The 15,048-nt window shown below is 27.9% G+C and overlaps 2 protein-coding genes across 4 annotated transcripts; one reads left to right on the top strand and one right to left on the bottom strand.

Annotated features, from left to right (window-relative positions):
• The first annotated feature begins 3,909 nt into the window (after window positions 1-3,909).
• LOC126910284 (uncharacterized) lies at window positions 3,910-7,243 on the top strand. The gene is made up of 4 exons (XM_050692715.1): window positions 3,910-4,043; window positions 4,224-4,514; window positions 4,591-4,684; window positions 6,933-7,243. Exons 1-4 carry the CDS (start codon window positions 3,972-3,974, stop codon window positions 7,151-7,153), a joined length of 678 nt encoding a protein of 225 aa, XP_050548672.1. The 5' UTR covers window positions 3,910-3,971; the 3' UTR covers window positions 7,154-7,243.
• Window positions 7,244-9,421: 2,178 nt separating this feature from the next.
• Window positions 9,422-13,424, bottom strand: LOC126893955 (uncharacterized). Of its 3 annotated transcripts, none has more exons than XM_050664528.1 (4): window positions 13,367-13,407; window positions 13,247-13,301; window positions 10,709-12,247; window positions 9,422-10,384 (listed from the first exon to the last, which is right to left on the bottom strand). In XM_050664528.1, exons 1-4 carry the CDS (start codon window positions 13,370-13,372, stop codon window positions 9,525-9,527), a joined length of 2,460 nt encoding a protein of 819 aa, XP_050520485.1. In that variant the 5' UTR covers window positions 13,373-13,407; the 3' UTR covers window positions 9,422-9,524. The 3 variants fall into 3 exon arrangements, with proteins under 3 accessions (XP_050520485.1, XP_050520486.1, XP_050520483.1); XM_050664529.1 differs by having other exon boundaries at window positions 9,422-10,465; window positions 10,790-12,247; XM_050664526.1 differs by having other exon boundaries at window positions 9,422-12,247; window positions 13,367-13,424.
• Between the last annotated feature and the right edge of the window lie 1,624 nt (window positions 13,425-15,048).

Here is a 15,048-nt window from a genome sequence, read left to right as displayed (position 1 = left end):
TAGTGTTGGGTGGTTGATAAGAAAGTAGAGCAGAGATTTTTTTTTCAAATTAAAGTATATTACATAAACTTTAATTTAATATATATGTAAAAGTGTCAGTCTTTCCGGAACATTTTCAAAAGTTAAGTTGAAAAAGTTCTACTTTCCATACGCATTTTAAAAGGTTTGCATCCCCCCTGTATAAAGGGAAAAGGTCCGATGTAAAAAAAAAGTATGTCGAATGAAAGAGATATATATAAAGTATTTATTATTAAAAAATAGAATTGATTCATGCATTTTTTAAAAAGTTATAGCATCAGAATGTTAAAAAATGTAAAATATAATATCAAGAATTTTTTCACAAAAATAGCATATTTTTGCATACGGTGTCATTTTCACCATGAAGACAAATCCAGAGGTCAAATTTTTTTTCTTCAAATTAAAGTATATTACATAAGCTTTAATTTAAAATATATATATATATATATAAGTGTCAGTATTTGACATATTGTTCATCAAAATCGGTCCAGTGAGAGCTAAAATTGAGCGTTCACAGACACACAAAAAAAAAAAACACATCATAGTAAAATTAATACCTTCTCAGCTTCGCATCGAAGCTAAAAAATCAATTTTAATAAATTCTAAACGAGATATCACTATTTAAAGTTTAGGGGATATAACAAATAAAACAGTAGTCGGTTAATACAGTAACATTAATATTTAGTGTACCGATAAGAATTATCGTTGTATTGTTTTTGGTTATCGGTTTACGACCCGTAAAATTTGCGTGTCATTTATAAATCAACGTGAGTAATACTTACGTCCCCTAAAATTTAATGAATAATTGCTCGCTGATAATTGAATAAAATAAAAAGAATTTTTTAAAACTAAATCTAATCTGATTATGTAAAAAAAATTGGGTTACCATTTGAAAATTGAAAGTTGATAATGATTTATAGTGTAATAAACAAAAAGACGTAAAGGTAGGAGGGGTAGGTCTTGTAGTAAACAAAAAGTAAAAAAGGGTAGGTATGTAATAAACAAAACGAGATAAAATGGATAGTATGTGTTGTGGCAAAGGAATGTAAGGAATGTTGTTAGGTGTGTTTGGGGTTCGGTGTGTGAAAGGGAAGAAATGTAACACAGGTGGTCAATAAGGAAATAATAATCGTAGCGGGCGTAGTGTAAAAAGGATGGGCACCAATGGAAAGTAAAAGTGTCTATAGATACCCGGCAGTGACTACAATAAAATGAAATAGAAAGGGATTTCGGGGTATGTATGCTTGCGTAAAGACGTCTAATGTATGAATAAGATGGAATTACAAAGAAGGGTCACTATCTAGCTTCTGCACAGAAACGCGTACACTAATTTCCGGCGAGTCACAAGTATTTTATATTTTTTATAAAAATATTTTAGTTTGTTCTCAATGACCTATCTTGTTCTAATTGTTTATTACTAAAAAATTCTTCAGTAAAGGATCTATTATAGACTTATTATGTAAACAAATGTTTCACTTACCTCTGACTATCCTGATATTCTCTTGAGATGAATGATGTTGTTGATGCAACAACTATCAATGTATACGTTTACGCATTAATGTACGCAATTATATTTATACGGTTTATATTATCATTAACTCGCGTGTAACTACTTTTATAGTACAATTCTATATTAAATCTACCCAAGATGAAGTCTAAGTTTATTATAACTCTGTCTTTTTGTAAAAACTTTTTGTATATTTATGTAGTATAGTTCTTAACCTTGTATATGGTGTTTTACCGTAATATATTTATTATTTAAAAATTTATAAAGCAAATAAATAACTTCTAAACAACATAACTGTCCTGTGCAACAAACTATTTTCAAATGGCCTACGTCTTTTCAGTCGTCCAAAGAGTGATCTAGGGTAGATGCGAGCTCAATTTCGGTTCTTTGCACAATAAATTATACTAGTGTCCTGCACTCCGATTGCCCGCACTGTGGCTGAGATCAGACTAGCTAGTCGATAAGTGGAGAGACACTTTTAGTTGTTTAGTATAATGTTAGTTATAAATATATATATTAGTAAAATATTAGTTTTTAGTATAATATTTCGACTCTGATTTATTTGTATTTCGTAGCTGGATATACCAACGCGAGATCTCAAATAATATCTTTGTCTTTATGCAAAGAACCTTATGATATGTGACCTACTTCTTTTCAATCACCTGTAGGACGACCTAGGTTAGATGAGACTGTACTATAGATTTATGCACGATAAGTTCTGTTAGTGTCCTACACTCCGATTGCCCGCACTGTGGCAGAGATCAGACTAGCTAGTCGATAAGTGGAGAGACACTATGAAGAAATTTTATGCTTAACTAAAATTCTAATTATGATATTATTGTACTATTACCTTGTCCAGCCAGGTTGTTTACAATAAGTAATAGATACAATTCAATCAAATTAAATACCTTAGAATATGCTTATATATATATAAATATAAATGTAAATAAAAGAAATAAATAAACACACATATTTTATATGTGTTAGAATATTTATATCACCAAAAGTGTTCGACCGAAAATAAGATGTATAATATTTTCAGTAATTACGAAAGAGGGTAAAAATAATGTAGATTTCATATAGAATTGTAACTAAGAATGAAACATAAACTCACGCACATTCACTTTTTGTATCTCGGTTGAGTATTCTAGAGAGCCGTAGAGATGCATAGATAGAATGGCAAGGCGTCCCAGTATCCGCTAGAGGGATGTTCAGAAATCGTACATAACCACCGCAAGAGAACCACACTAAGGGAAGCGAAGCACAGAGGAACCATCTGAATTTGGGGGAAAATGGCCTTTTTATAGCTTGCAAAAACTGGTTTAGCGATCTCTGGTGAGACTCTTGAAATATTTTTGCTGTATTTGATTGGTTAATGTGATAGAATCTTTTACGTGGGCGTTTTATGGAATGCGTAAGATGGTGGTTAAATCTTGTGTAAGGGTATTATTTTATTATTCATCTTATCCACGGGGAAACACTGATTTGGTGATATATTTTATTAAATATAAGTATTAATTATAACATGTAATAAATGTGATACTACAATAGCATAAGGGATGATCAAAAAATGTAATCTTACTCATTGAGCAACATAAGATAGAAACATTATATTTCATAAAAAAAAGAGATAAAAAAAAAGAACACTTAAATTTTTGGAGATAATTTGTGAGGCATAATCAATCGCCGTGTATTTAACAAGAGAATAAAGACATTCAGATTGGAAACTAATTGTACAACAAAACAAACCAGATGTATGAGTTAAAATATTCAACTAATAACCAAAAAAAATTTTCTCATTATAAAGCATTTTTATTTTATAGTGATTTTAATCACTGTCAGATATCATTATACTTGATCCAACTATACCACGTTACCACTGTGCCGCGCCCCACTATGCTGGGTTTTTAATAACATATTTTCCCGCAATAATAATTATAAAAAAATATTCTTGTTACAAGAAAAAATTCTCTTGGAAATATTCTTTCATTATATTAAAAAACATAATAAATTTTAGTATTATAATAATTATCAAACACGAATATGTGTGGAATAAACGAGAAGTTAGTTGTTTGTATTTTATTTAGAGATTTTATAAAATCTTTCACTATTTCAATCAATTTAAATAATTTTTTATCTAAAAAAATTTTGTATTTATATTGCGAGTAACCAAACCATTTATGATAAATTGATCACTCTGTATTTGTTAATTTTTGTCATAGTTAAAATTACTATGGTAATTGTTGAGCGAACGCCATTAATACTATAAATAGATATTTTCAAATACTATTAGTTAAACATTTTATTCTAAAAATAAATTTCTTTAACAAAAATTTAAATGATTTTTTATTGACTAGTGAGAGTACATATAAACAAAAAAAATTAGTTTTATATTTTATTCAAAATTGTTTTAGTGTTTAAAATTATTATATTACAAAATGAAAAAATGATTTTTTTTGTAAAAAGAATCACTATTTTAAGTTTGATATGCACAATTGAGCCGATAATTTCACATGAGGTAATTTAACATAAATTTTTATTAATGAATACGTAATTATATATATTATACTTCATTAAATATATACTTGGCTAAATGAATATATAAATAAAGCAATCATTTTTTTTTTTCATTGCAAATTAAACCACATACAATTTTTTTAATGTTATTAGTAATAATTACTTTCATTTTATTTTTAAGGGTATAAAATATCCAATAGAGGTAGAATACTTTGATGGAATAACTTTGAAATATAATACAATAGAATTTAATATACCTCTTTATTATAATCCAGTCGATGAAAAATGGAGAATTGAAAAATGTGTTAAATTAGGATTTACTCACAATAAATCTATGGTTGGGGAAATGTTTATTTCAAATATGATACCAGTTGATATTTTTTTTAATAAATTTGGAATATATGAACTTTTGTCAGAATACCTATGCAAAAACTTAAAATTAAGTTCTCAAATGCAGAGAAATGTTTTAGAAGTAAAGAATTTAATATTTATATTTTTGTAATATATTGAATTATTAAAATTAAATTTTTTTTTTTTTGTTAAAAAAGAAACTAAATGAGAGCGAAAAAATTTTAGCATTCTTTCGCAGAAGAGATTGGTTTGATTTATATATAAAGAAGTATATTATAGTCGAAGAAGAAAGTATGAATAATTTTCAAATAATACTTTATTTGTAATAATAAAATCTTAATGTTTATATTTTTAGCTTCAAAGCATAGCTAAGTAGATTTAGGTTTAACTGCCTTTTTTTTTAATTGCATTATTATAACTACTCTGCTCTAATTGGACTGATTTTGCCCAATGATACGTCAAAAGATTATAAATTTATCTAGTTGAAGCTTTTAAAGACATAATATTGAAAAATTTCCCTCATTCCATTTCATATTTAGTAACAAAGGTAAATTTTTCTAAACGTTAAATTATTATAAAACAGCTAATGTTGGTGTTTCCAATCTATATTTAAATAAGTTAATTATTAGGAAATTTTTAATGATAATACTTTATATGTTTGCCTTACCCACGACATACTTTTAGAAAATCCAATAATTTATCAAGGTACTTTCAGGTTTTAAAAATCATATCAAATTTGTTTTTATTTCAATTTAAATGAATAAGAGTAGCAGATTTTCGAGTGGTTTTGGTTTAACACAGATACCGTTTGTTTAAATAAACCAGAGTATGTTAAGAGTACGCGCAGATGAAGTGAAACTTCTTTAAGAGTACTGATTGGGTTTATATAGGAATAAAATTAAAAAAATATACCTAAACATTTTATTTTTAATTGAAATTAATTTACTTATTTATTATTATTAATTATTTTATATTATAAATACAAAAGACATAATAGGCGTATGATAACTGAAATAAATATCGTGATAAGATATTGTGTAAAAATTACATATATTGTAGTTTTTTTTAATTTTTTTACGCACAATAAAAATTATTTATTGAATTTTGTATAAAATTACTTTAATTTTTGAAAATACAGTGCTAAATTATAATATTAAATATAAACTATTACTTGCTATTTTCTTATTATATAATAGAATAAGGGAAAAAACGCATTTCTAGGAAAATTACTTAGCATGCTCGGATTTTCAAGATTTTTCTTTTTTAACGAAAGTACTCGGTCACAAGATTCCGGAAAAATTATTGGCGAAAGTCGAAAAATTTATGTCACTCGCCCGCAAGCGTTTTAAAATTTTGACAGTTTTCGAAAAACACTCTCGTTGACGTCAGCGTTTTACGACTTAAGGTTTGACATTTTTACCAGATCCGTCCAATGGCATTTCTAAGATACCATAAAGAAATTAATTTAATCCGTTTTTTTTCGAGCGCATAATTTTTTTTGAAGTCCACGCGTATGGTTATTGACTCATATGTTTATTGTGACCTTTACTTTGTAAAATCTGAATTTTTATGACTATTTCATTTTCTATTCAATTCATTTTTGATACATGTTATTGATGTCATATATTAATTGATTGTGCTAGATTATTAACTATCTTTTTGTTTTGATATTATGTTTTGTTTATTAATAATACAGTTACTTTCATAATCCACTCGATTACTCGTAAAACAAAAACAATATTGGAAAAATGAAATTTGATTTCTTTTAGTTACATATTATTCTTGATTTATCAGCTAATAATTACTTTTTAGAATAATACCTTAGAACTTAAAGTGGTGTTAATTTAGTTTTTTTTTAATGATAACATAAATATTTAACTAGCTTATTAAAATATTTTATAAGTTAATTAAATATGTATGTTACTATTTAAAATAATAATGTCGAAATCCCTTATACATTATAAGAGATAATAGTAAAAAGTAATAACTAGCTGATAAATTAAGAATTATATGTAACTAAAAGAAATCAAATTTCATTTTCCAATGTTATATTTATTTTGTGAGTAATCGAGTAGTTTATAATAAACTGATCTGTATAGATAATATTTATTTTTATTAAAATTAATTAAATTTATAACTATTACATTTATTTATGTTAAATTATTTATTTATTTAAATAAATGTACTGGGTAGGCCTAGTCTAGTGGGTAGAAACATACGCTTCGTCGCACCGGGTCTAGGATTCGATCCCTTGGATGTTAACGAGATTCTTCTTGTGATTTTCTCATTGGTGGTGTCTGTCTCTGGTGCAAGCCGGCCATAATATCCGTCCAGTCCATCTTTTGCCTAGCTAAGAACCCTAACATGTGAAACAGAGCAACCACACTATAGAAGTTAAATTTGAGAAATAAAAGGATGTAAAATTGATCTTTTTTTGTATTTATATAAATAAATGTAATATCTATAAATTTCATTATTTATATATGACATAATATTTAACATCATTTTTTTTACCTAAAAGATAATATTTGATATATAGGAATACAAAGTCAATGTGGGGATGTGGAAATGTTTGCCATTTCTGAATATCTAGACGTATGTATTTATCTTTATAGATCTGAAAATAATGATTGGACAGTATTCCGAGAAAAAAACTGGCCTAATTATGATGGTGTAGATATGAAAGATGAAGAATGTATTTATTTATATCTTAATAATGATCGTATTGGCATTGTTTCTAACGTTACCGGACCATATTAAATATTTGATGAGAACTAATATTATGTAAATTATTTCATAATAAAATTAATTTTACTTAAAATTATTTTTATGGACAATTATAAACCAATAATTTACAACAGAAACGTATTTTTTTTTCAAATTTTATATATTTATTCTTCTACATTATAATTAAGAAAACAAAATACTTACAAGTGGGATCAGATTTCATTTTGTTTAGTATAAACATAAACTCTTTATTTGTTATCTCCTTGGTTGTATATTACATACTAAGATCATTTTTTTAAATGAAATACTACAAATACTCTACATATAGTATTTTACTGTATTTTATGTGCATGTGATATTAATTAACATACGGCTAAGGTCAAAATAAGGAGGTGATAGTGTTTTAACTTTTCCAGAGAATTACAAAATGATTAAAAATATTTTTTTATATAAAATAAATGTTGTAACCTCGGTTAGTTTCGCTGTCACAGATTCTTTGAGTTAGCCCCTTACCGTGTGTAATTTGTAGGCGAGCGGTGTTGAGTATTGTTATTTAATTCTTAAACTTAGTGAAAGGGTTTTAAGATAAAATTCAATAATTAATACTTGATATTATTGATTTATTGTAATTACAATATTAAAATGGTAAGTAATAGTAATAGCAATAAATAAACTTAGTACCAATCAATTTTCTATTTTCCTATACTGTATGTATGGCGAAAGCGTTGCTGCGTAATTTTGTTATTATGGCTTTTATTAAAATTGCTATTGCAGTAGCTTGCAAGTGGGCTTTTTGTGGCTTACAACAACAACATAGTTTACCACTTGCATGACGACTAGCTATAGAAACAAGGGTCACCATCACCTAGGCCAGGTGTCACACCTATTGGATATGATTACCGGACCATAGGTGGAATTTAATTTTAAATTAATGAATAGTTTAATTTAAGTTAATATGTCGTTATATGTATAAATAATTATAACATCTCGTGGTTTATTAAAGAAAAAATTGGTATAAGAAAATAACAAACTTGTGCCTTCTAGCACAGTCAATAACAGAATAAAGATGAAGAGCCTACACCGATCTAACGGAAATTTTAAATCAATAACGGTCAGTATTTTTATAAGGGATCATTACCGATAAACAATTCGATTTTAATTATATTTATTCTCTTTTGTCGCCTTATCTAGCGGTCAGCCGCAAAAATAATGAGCAATTGACACCGCTGTATCAGAAAAAGGTTCATTCGCGCATTCTCTTGCGTGATAAAATAAATATGTAGACATAAAAAATTATAAACGGTCCACCGTCGAATTTGTGACGTTACAAACTAATTGTTTTTTTATGACGTCGATATTCACAGATACACGGCATTAATTATCAATGGTAGTAAGGTACATTATTGTGAATTTATAAAAACACTAACTTACAACACAGAAAGTATATCTATTGATAGTTATAATTGACAATAAACACTCCGTGACTGTGGCAGCTTAGTAAGGATTGAAATGTGTTACATTACTCCTCCACTAGACTTTAGACTAGTATACGTAGGGTTACATTACCCTTTACAAGGTTATAGGTTAGTATACTTAAGGGCGATAGTGGCGGTGGCGGCTACTTAATCTTAATGTACTGCACACTGCAATGAAGTTTATTACTACGACGTATGTTTTAGTGAAAAACAATTAATGATAAATCGTACACACAACTCAGGGCGTCTCACTAAGACCTCCCCATTCACCCTCTACACTAATCACTAAGTAGGTACGATTCTCCATCATACCTACAATCTCTAGGAATCTACAGGTATGTGAACGTAGGTTATATTACTCATTACTCATTTAGGGCCCTCTTTAAACTTTGTTTTTTATTAATGAGGAAGCATCACCCGATGCTTACTAATACCCTCAAATCATACCCCTTATCACCACTATAATTCTAGACCACACCCAATTTAACCTCTCTATATATCAGACCATCACCCCTTAATCCCCTCCATCATCCTAGACTACGCCTTTTCATCTAACAACGTTGACATCGATCAAAAAATCTTAAATTAAACTTAAGGCGCTTTGCTTAAAAAATAAATCAACAGGACTGTTTTCTTTTTTCAATTTATATAATATCTTGCTTGAATTTAAATTTTATATTGATATAAAAAAAAACAATTTCTAATGTGATTTTAAACTGAACAGAAAAAATAATTAATATGATATAATGGATTATGGCAATATTCATAAAAAAGGGAATTGAAACAAGTAAATTGACAAAAATTTCTCAATAAAATAAATGCCATCTATGCTTAAGAATATATATATATATATTAAACTTAAATGAATATACGAGTATAAAATTAATATACATATATGAATATATCGTAAAAAATATAATAACAGAAAACTAATTAAGACAACCATTTTCGATAACATAGTTCAATATATCAGTATAATCATTTCGAGTAGCTTCATAAATAGTATCTCTACTCCATGGACAATTATTTTCATGAGCGTATTTTAAGCAACGAAACTGACCATTTGCAGCAGCAAGTCTAGTTGTGCCTTCATCCCACTCGTATCCATTTTCATGAGAATATTTTAAACAGTCTAAATGTCCATTTGCAGCAGCTCCACTTGTTGTTCCTTTGTCCCATTTGCATCCTTTTTTATGTAAAAATTTCAAACAATTAATACAACCACTTGCAGCAGCTTCCCTAATTGTGCCTTCATCCCACTCATAATCATTTTCATATGCATATTTTAGACAGTCCAAATGTCCATTTGCAGCAGCCCCTCTAGTTGTACCTTCAACCCAATCGTATCCTTGACCATGAGCAAACTTTAAGATATATAAATGACCATGCATGGCAGCCGTAACTATTGTATTTTTATCCCAAATACATCCATTTTCATGAGCATAAATTAAGCAGTCTAAACAACCACTAGCTGCAGCAGCTATAGTAGTATCTTTATCCCAAATACATCCATTTTTATGAGCATATACTAAACAATCTAAACTACCTTTTAAAGCAGCAGCTCTAATTGTGCCATTATCCCATGGACATCCATTTTCATGAGCGTATATTAAACAATCGATACAACCACTAGCTGCAGAAGCTCTAGTCGTACCATCATCCCAATGACATCCATTTTCGTGAGCATATTTTAAACAACTAAAATTAGAATTATTAGCCGCTTCAACTATTGTGCCATCACCCCAAGGACATCCATTTTCGTGGGCATATATTAAACAATCTAAATTACCTTCTAAAGCAGCAGCTTTAGTTGTGTCATCATCCCATGGGCATCCGTTTTCATGGGCATATATTAAACAATCTAAATTATCTTCTAAAGTAGCAACTCTTGTTGTGCCCTTATCCCATGGACATCCATTTTCATGAGCATATATTAAACAATCTATACAACCACTAGATGCAGCAGCTCTAGTCGTGCCATCTCCCCAATGACATCCATTTTCGTGAGCATATTTTAAACAACTAAAATTGGAATTATTAGCCGCTTCAGCTATTGTGCCATCACCCCAAGGACATCCATTTTCGTGGGCATATACTAAACAATCTAAATTACCTCCTAAAGCAGCAGCATTAGTTGTATCATCATCCCATTGGCATTCGTTTTCATGGGCATATGTTAAACAATCTAAATTACCTCCTAAAGCAGCAGCTCTAGTTGTGCCATCATCCCATGGACATCCATTTTCACGAGCATATATTAAACATCTAATAGAACCACCTGCAGCGGTATCTCTTGTGGTACCTTCATCCCAATAACATCCCTTTTTGTGTGCATATTTTAAACATTCTAAATGCCCATACGCTGCGGCAGCCCTTACTGTGCCATTATCCCATGGACATCCATTTTCGTAGGCATACTTTAAACAGACAAATGAACCACTAGTAGCAGCAGCTCTTGTGGTTTCTACACCCCAAGAACATCTATTTTCATGTGCATATTTTAAGCATTCTAAACTACCATAGTTCGAAGCTGCTTTTGTTGTGCTTTCATCCCATGGGCAATCATTTTCATGTGCATATTTTAAAATGTTTAAATAACCTTTTGCAGCAGCCGCAGCAGTTGTGTATTCATTCCATGGACATCCATTTTCATGAGCATATCTTAAAATTTCTAAATAACCATTAGAAGCAGCTTCTGCTGTTATTGTTTCATCCCATTCGCATCCATTTTTATGTGCGTATTTTAAGCATTCTAAATGGCCATAACGTGCAGCTGCTCTTGTAGTTCTTACATCCCATTGACAGCTATTATCATGTGCATATTTTAAAATTTCTAAATCACCGTTTGTGGCAGCTGCAGCAGGAGTGCTTGCATTCCACTTGCATTCATTTTCATGAGCATATATTAGAATTTCTATATTACCATTAGAAGCAGCAGCTGTCGTTATTGTTTCATCCCATTTGCATCCATTTTCATGTGCGTATTTTAAACATTCTAAATTACTATTTTGAGCAGCAACTCTTGTTGTTGTTTCATCCCATTTACAGCCATTTTCATGTGCATATTTTAAGCATTCTAAATGGCCATCACATGCAGCTGCTTCTGTTGTGCTTTCATCCCACGGACATCCATTTTTATGTGCATATTTTAAAATTTCTAAATTACCACTAGAAGCAGCAGCTGCCGTTATTGTTTCATCCCATTTACATCCATTTTCGTGAGCAAATACTAAACAGTCTAAATTTCCGTAAGCAGCTGCTGATCTAGTCGTATCTTCATTCCATTTACATTTATTTTTATAAGCATATTTTAAGCATTCTAAATTTCCTCCTATTGCAATACTAGTAGCTGTATATTCATCCCATGGACCTCCTTTTTGATGAATGTATTCTAAACATTTTAAATGACCATTTGATGCGGCTAGTATAATTGTATATTCATCAAATGGGCATCCATTTTCATGCGCATATTTTAAACATTCGTAATGTCCATTTGCAGCAGCTGCAGCGGTCGTATATTCATCCCATTCAGATCTACTTTCGTAAGCTAGTTTTAATATATCAATGTCACCATTTGTAGCAGCATATCTTGTCGACCCTTCTTCAAATTGGCATATTTTTTCGTCTTCCACATTAAATCTAATTTTAATCGCTAAATGAAAACATTCATTAAATTTTTGCTTTATTCAAATTTGATCTATATAACTAAAAAATATCTAATAAGCGTAACAGTTAAATTCAAATGTTCATGTTTTAAAAACCTTGAAATATTAAGTTCCCAATGTAATATTATTTTAAGTCTATGAAGTAAATGTGATCGAGAATAGTACGTTACTAATATTATTCTGTACAACTTTTAATTAATTATGTGTTAACAATTTTTATGCGAAATATAATGATTGCAAAAAATTAGCAATCTGTATAAATTACAAAAATCTTAATAAATTAATTTAAATAATTCTGTATTAGCATTAATTCTCGTTCATACTTCCTTCCATTATATCTTCAGCCTCAAAGAATAGAAGCTAAAATCAATTTTTGATTATTTAAACTGACTACTTGCAACTATTTTATTAAGAGAATTTCAAAATATAATTATTTAAATTAAAATATATTCCTAGAATTTTTATCGTTCAAATGGTAAAAATAATAATTGGTTATATCTCATAATTATTTGTTTGATGCATTTTAATTTGAATAAAATTTTACTAGAAAATTATTTATAACAACTACTTTTACTTCAATAAAAATATCAACAATTTTTTTTAATTAATATTTATTCAACAATAATAATGTAAAATTATTTCATTGATTTTTATAAAAATGGTTATAAAATAAAAAATAATTTTTTACTTAAATAATTAATCTTAAAATTACTTAAGTATGAATGATTATTGAACATAATAATTATAAGAACAAATTAGTTTCAAATTTTTATTTTATCAAACTAAAAATAGGAATTAATATTTGCCATTAATGAAAATTAAAGTTTAAGTTTTTTACCCAAGGAGGAATGAAATAAAAATTATTTAACTACATATTATTGTAAATTTTTTTAAATCTAAAAACTTTTTGAAAATGTATCAGGAATTCAATTAAAAAATATACTTGATAAAACTTATGGGCATAAATAATATAAAAAATAATTTACCTTCGTTAAATATTAAACTGGAAATTATCAACAAATAAAATATCAATTGCCAATTCTAGAATAAAATAAAATAATCTTTTAAAGTTTAATCGAATACTTCATGTTAAGTGTATTACTCACCTCCATTTTTACAATAAGTGTTATATACTAAATAATTAATGAAAATTTTCAGTTAAATTGGTGTATTTATATAAATAATGACTGATATAATTTATTATTTTTTTTTAATTTAAAAAAAGCATTTAAAGTAAATAATAAAATACACCTTAAAAAATAATTATTTTTAGTCAACCTATATCAACTATAAGTATGTAAAAAAAGCTGGCCAAACCGGAATTGGAATAAACATTTTCTCAATTTAAAAAAGAACGAATAAATAACATAAACACAATTTTCATATTTATAATTGATCACTTTAAAATAATATCAATCTTTACTGTAATCTTCAGGGTGATTTTTTTATCATAACCCACTCAATTACTTGCAGAATAATAATAATTTAAACATTTTTCTTTTTTATTATCTTTAGTTACACATTATTCTTGAATTTTTAACTATGTAATACTTTTTAAGTTCATCCATTATGCTTTGGAGGGGGGTCAACTTTGTTTTTTTAAATGGTAACACATATTTTTAATTTAATAAAATGTTTGAATTTTTAATTTAATAATTAATGGTATTTGAATTTTTAATATAACTTTATTAGCTTATTAGATATAAACATTTAAAGTTTCAAAATTTTGAGTTAATATACATGTATAATACACATGGGATTGTAAATACAGGTAGCTAATTGGATTTTTATGACATTGCTGTCTCAGTCACGGATTGTTTATTATCAATTATGATTATCAATAGATATACTTTCTGTATTGTCAGTTAGTGTATTTATAAACTCATAACAATGTGCCTTACTATAATTGATAATAACAATGCTGTGTACCTGCTAATATCGATGTTATAAAAAACCAATTAGCTACCTGTATTTGTAATCCCTTGTGTATTATACCTGTATATTAACTCAAAAATTTGAAACTTTAAATGATTATATCTAATAAACGAATTAAGTTATATTAAAAATTCAAATGCCATTTACTATTAAATTAAAAACTCAAACATTTTATTAAATTAAAAATATGTGTTACCATTTAAAAAAACAAAGTTGACCCTCTTCCAAGGCATAAGGGATGAACTTAAAAAGTATTACATAGTTAAAAATTCAAGAATAATGTGTAACTAAAGATAATAAAAAAAAAATGTTTAAATTATTATTATTCTGCAAGTAATTGAGTGGGTTATAATAAAAAAATCACCCTGCATATTAGTAATAATAAATATTTTCATAATTAATTATATTTCTAACAAAATTATAGATTTTTGATTTTATAATTAAAGTATTCATCAATATAAATTTCAAGTACAATTTATTTTAAAATATACTTCTATTATAATGTAGTTGTTTCTCTCAGCTTAGCCAAGAGTTCATATCTAATAAATCAACTAATAAAAATTAAAAAATTCAGCATATAGAAGATAGAACTCTGAAACTATGCATTTCTAATTTTAAGTGTTTGTAACGTAATAAAATTATCATGAGTATAGGGTCACAGGTAACTATATTCAAACAGTGCGCGGCGTACATCTGTAGGGTCAGTGTTACATATACACACATGATTATTCACTATACAAGTAATTTTCCTTACCACCTGTGATCCTCGTACATATCATATTATACCACATTATAATGGTCACACTGGCACACACCCTTTCCCATGTGTTATCAAGCTGGCTTAAGAAAGTAC

The sequence above is a fragment of the Daktulosphaira vitifoliae genome, unplaced genomic scaffold, assembly GCF_025091365.1.
Source record: "Daktulosphaira vitifoliae isolate Bord-2020 unplaced genomic scaffold, ASM2509136v1 Scaffold_1, whole genome shotgun sequence".
NCBI lineage: Eukaryota > Metazoa > Arthropoda > Insecta > Hemiptera > Phylloxeridae > Daktulosphaira > Daktulosphaira vitifoliae.
The sequence above is the reverse complement of the archived record's forward strand: the minus strand, read 5'-3'. Positions and strand labels throughout refer to the sequence as shown.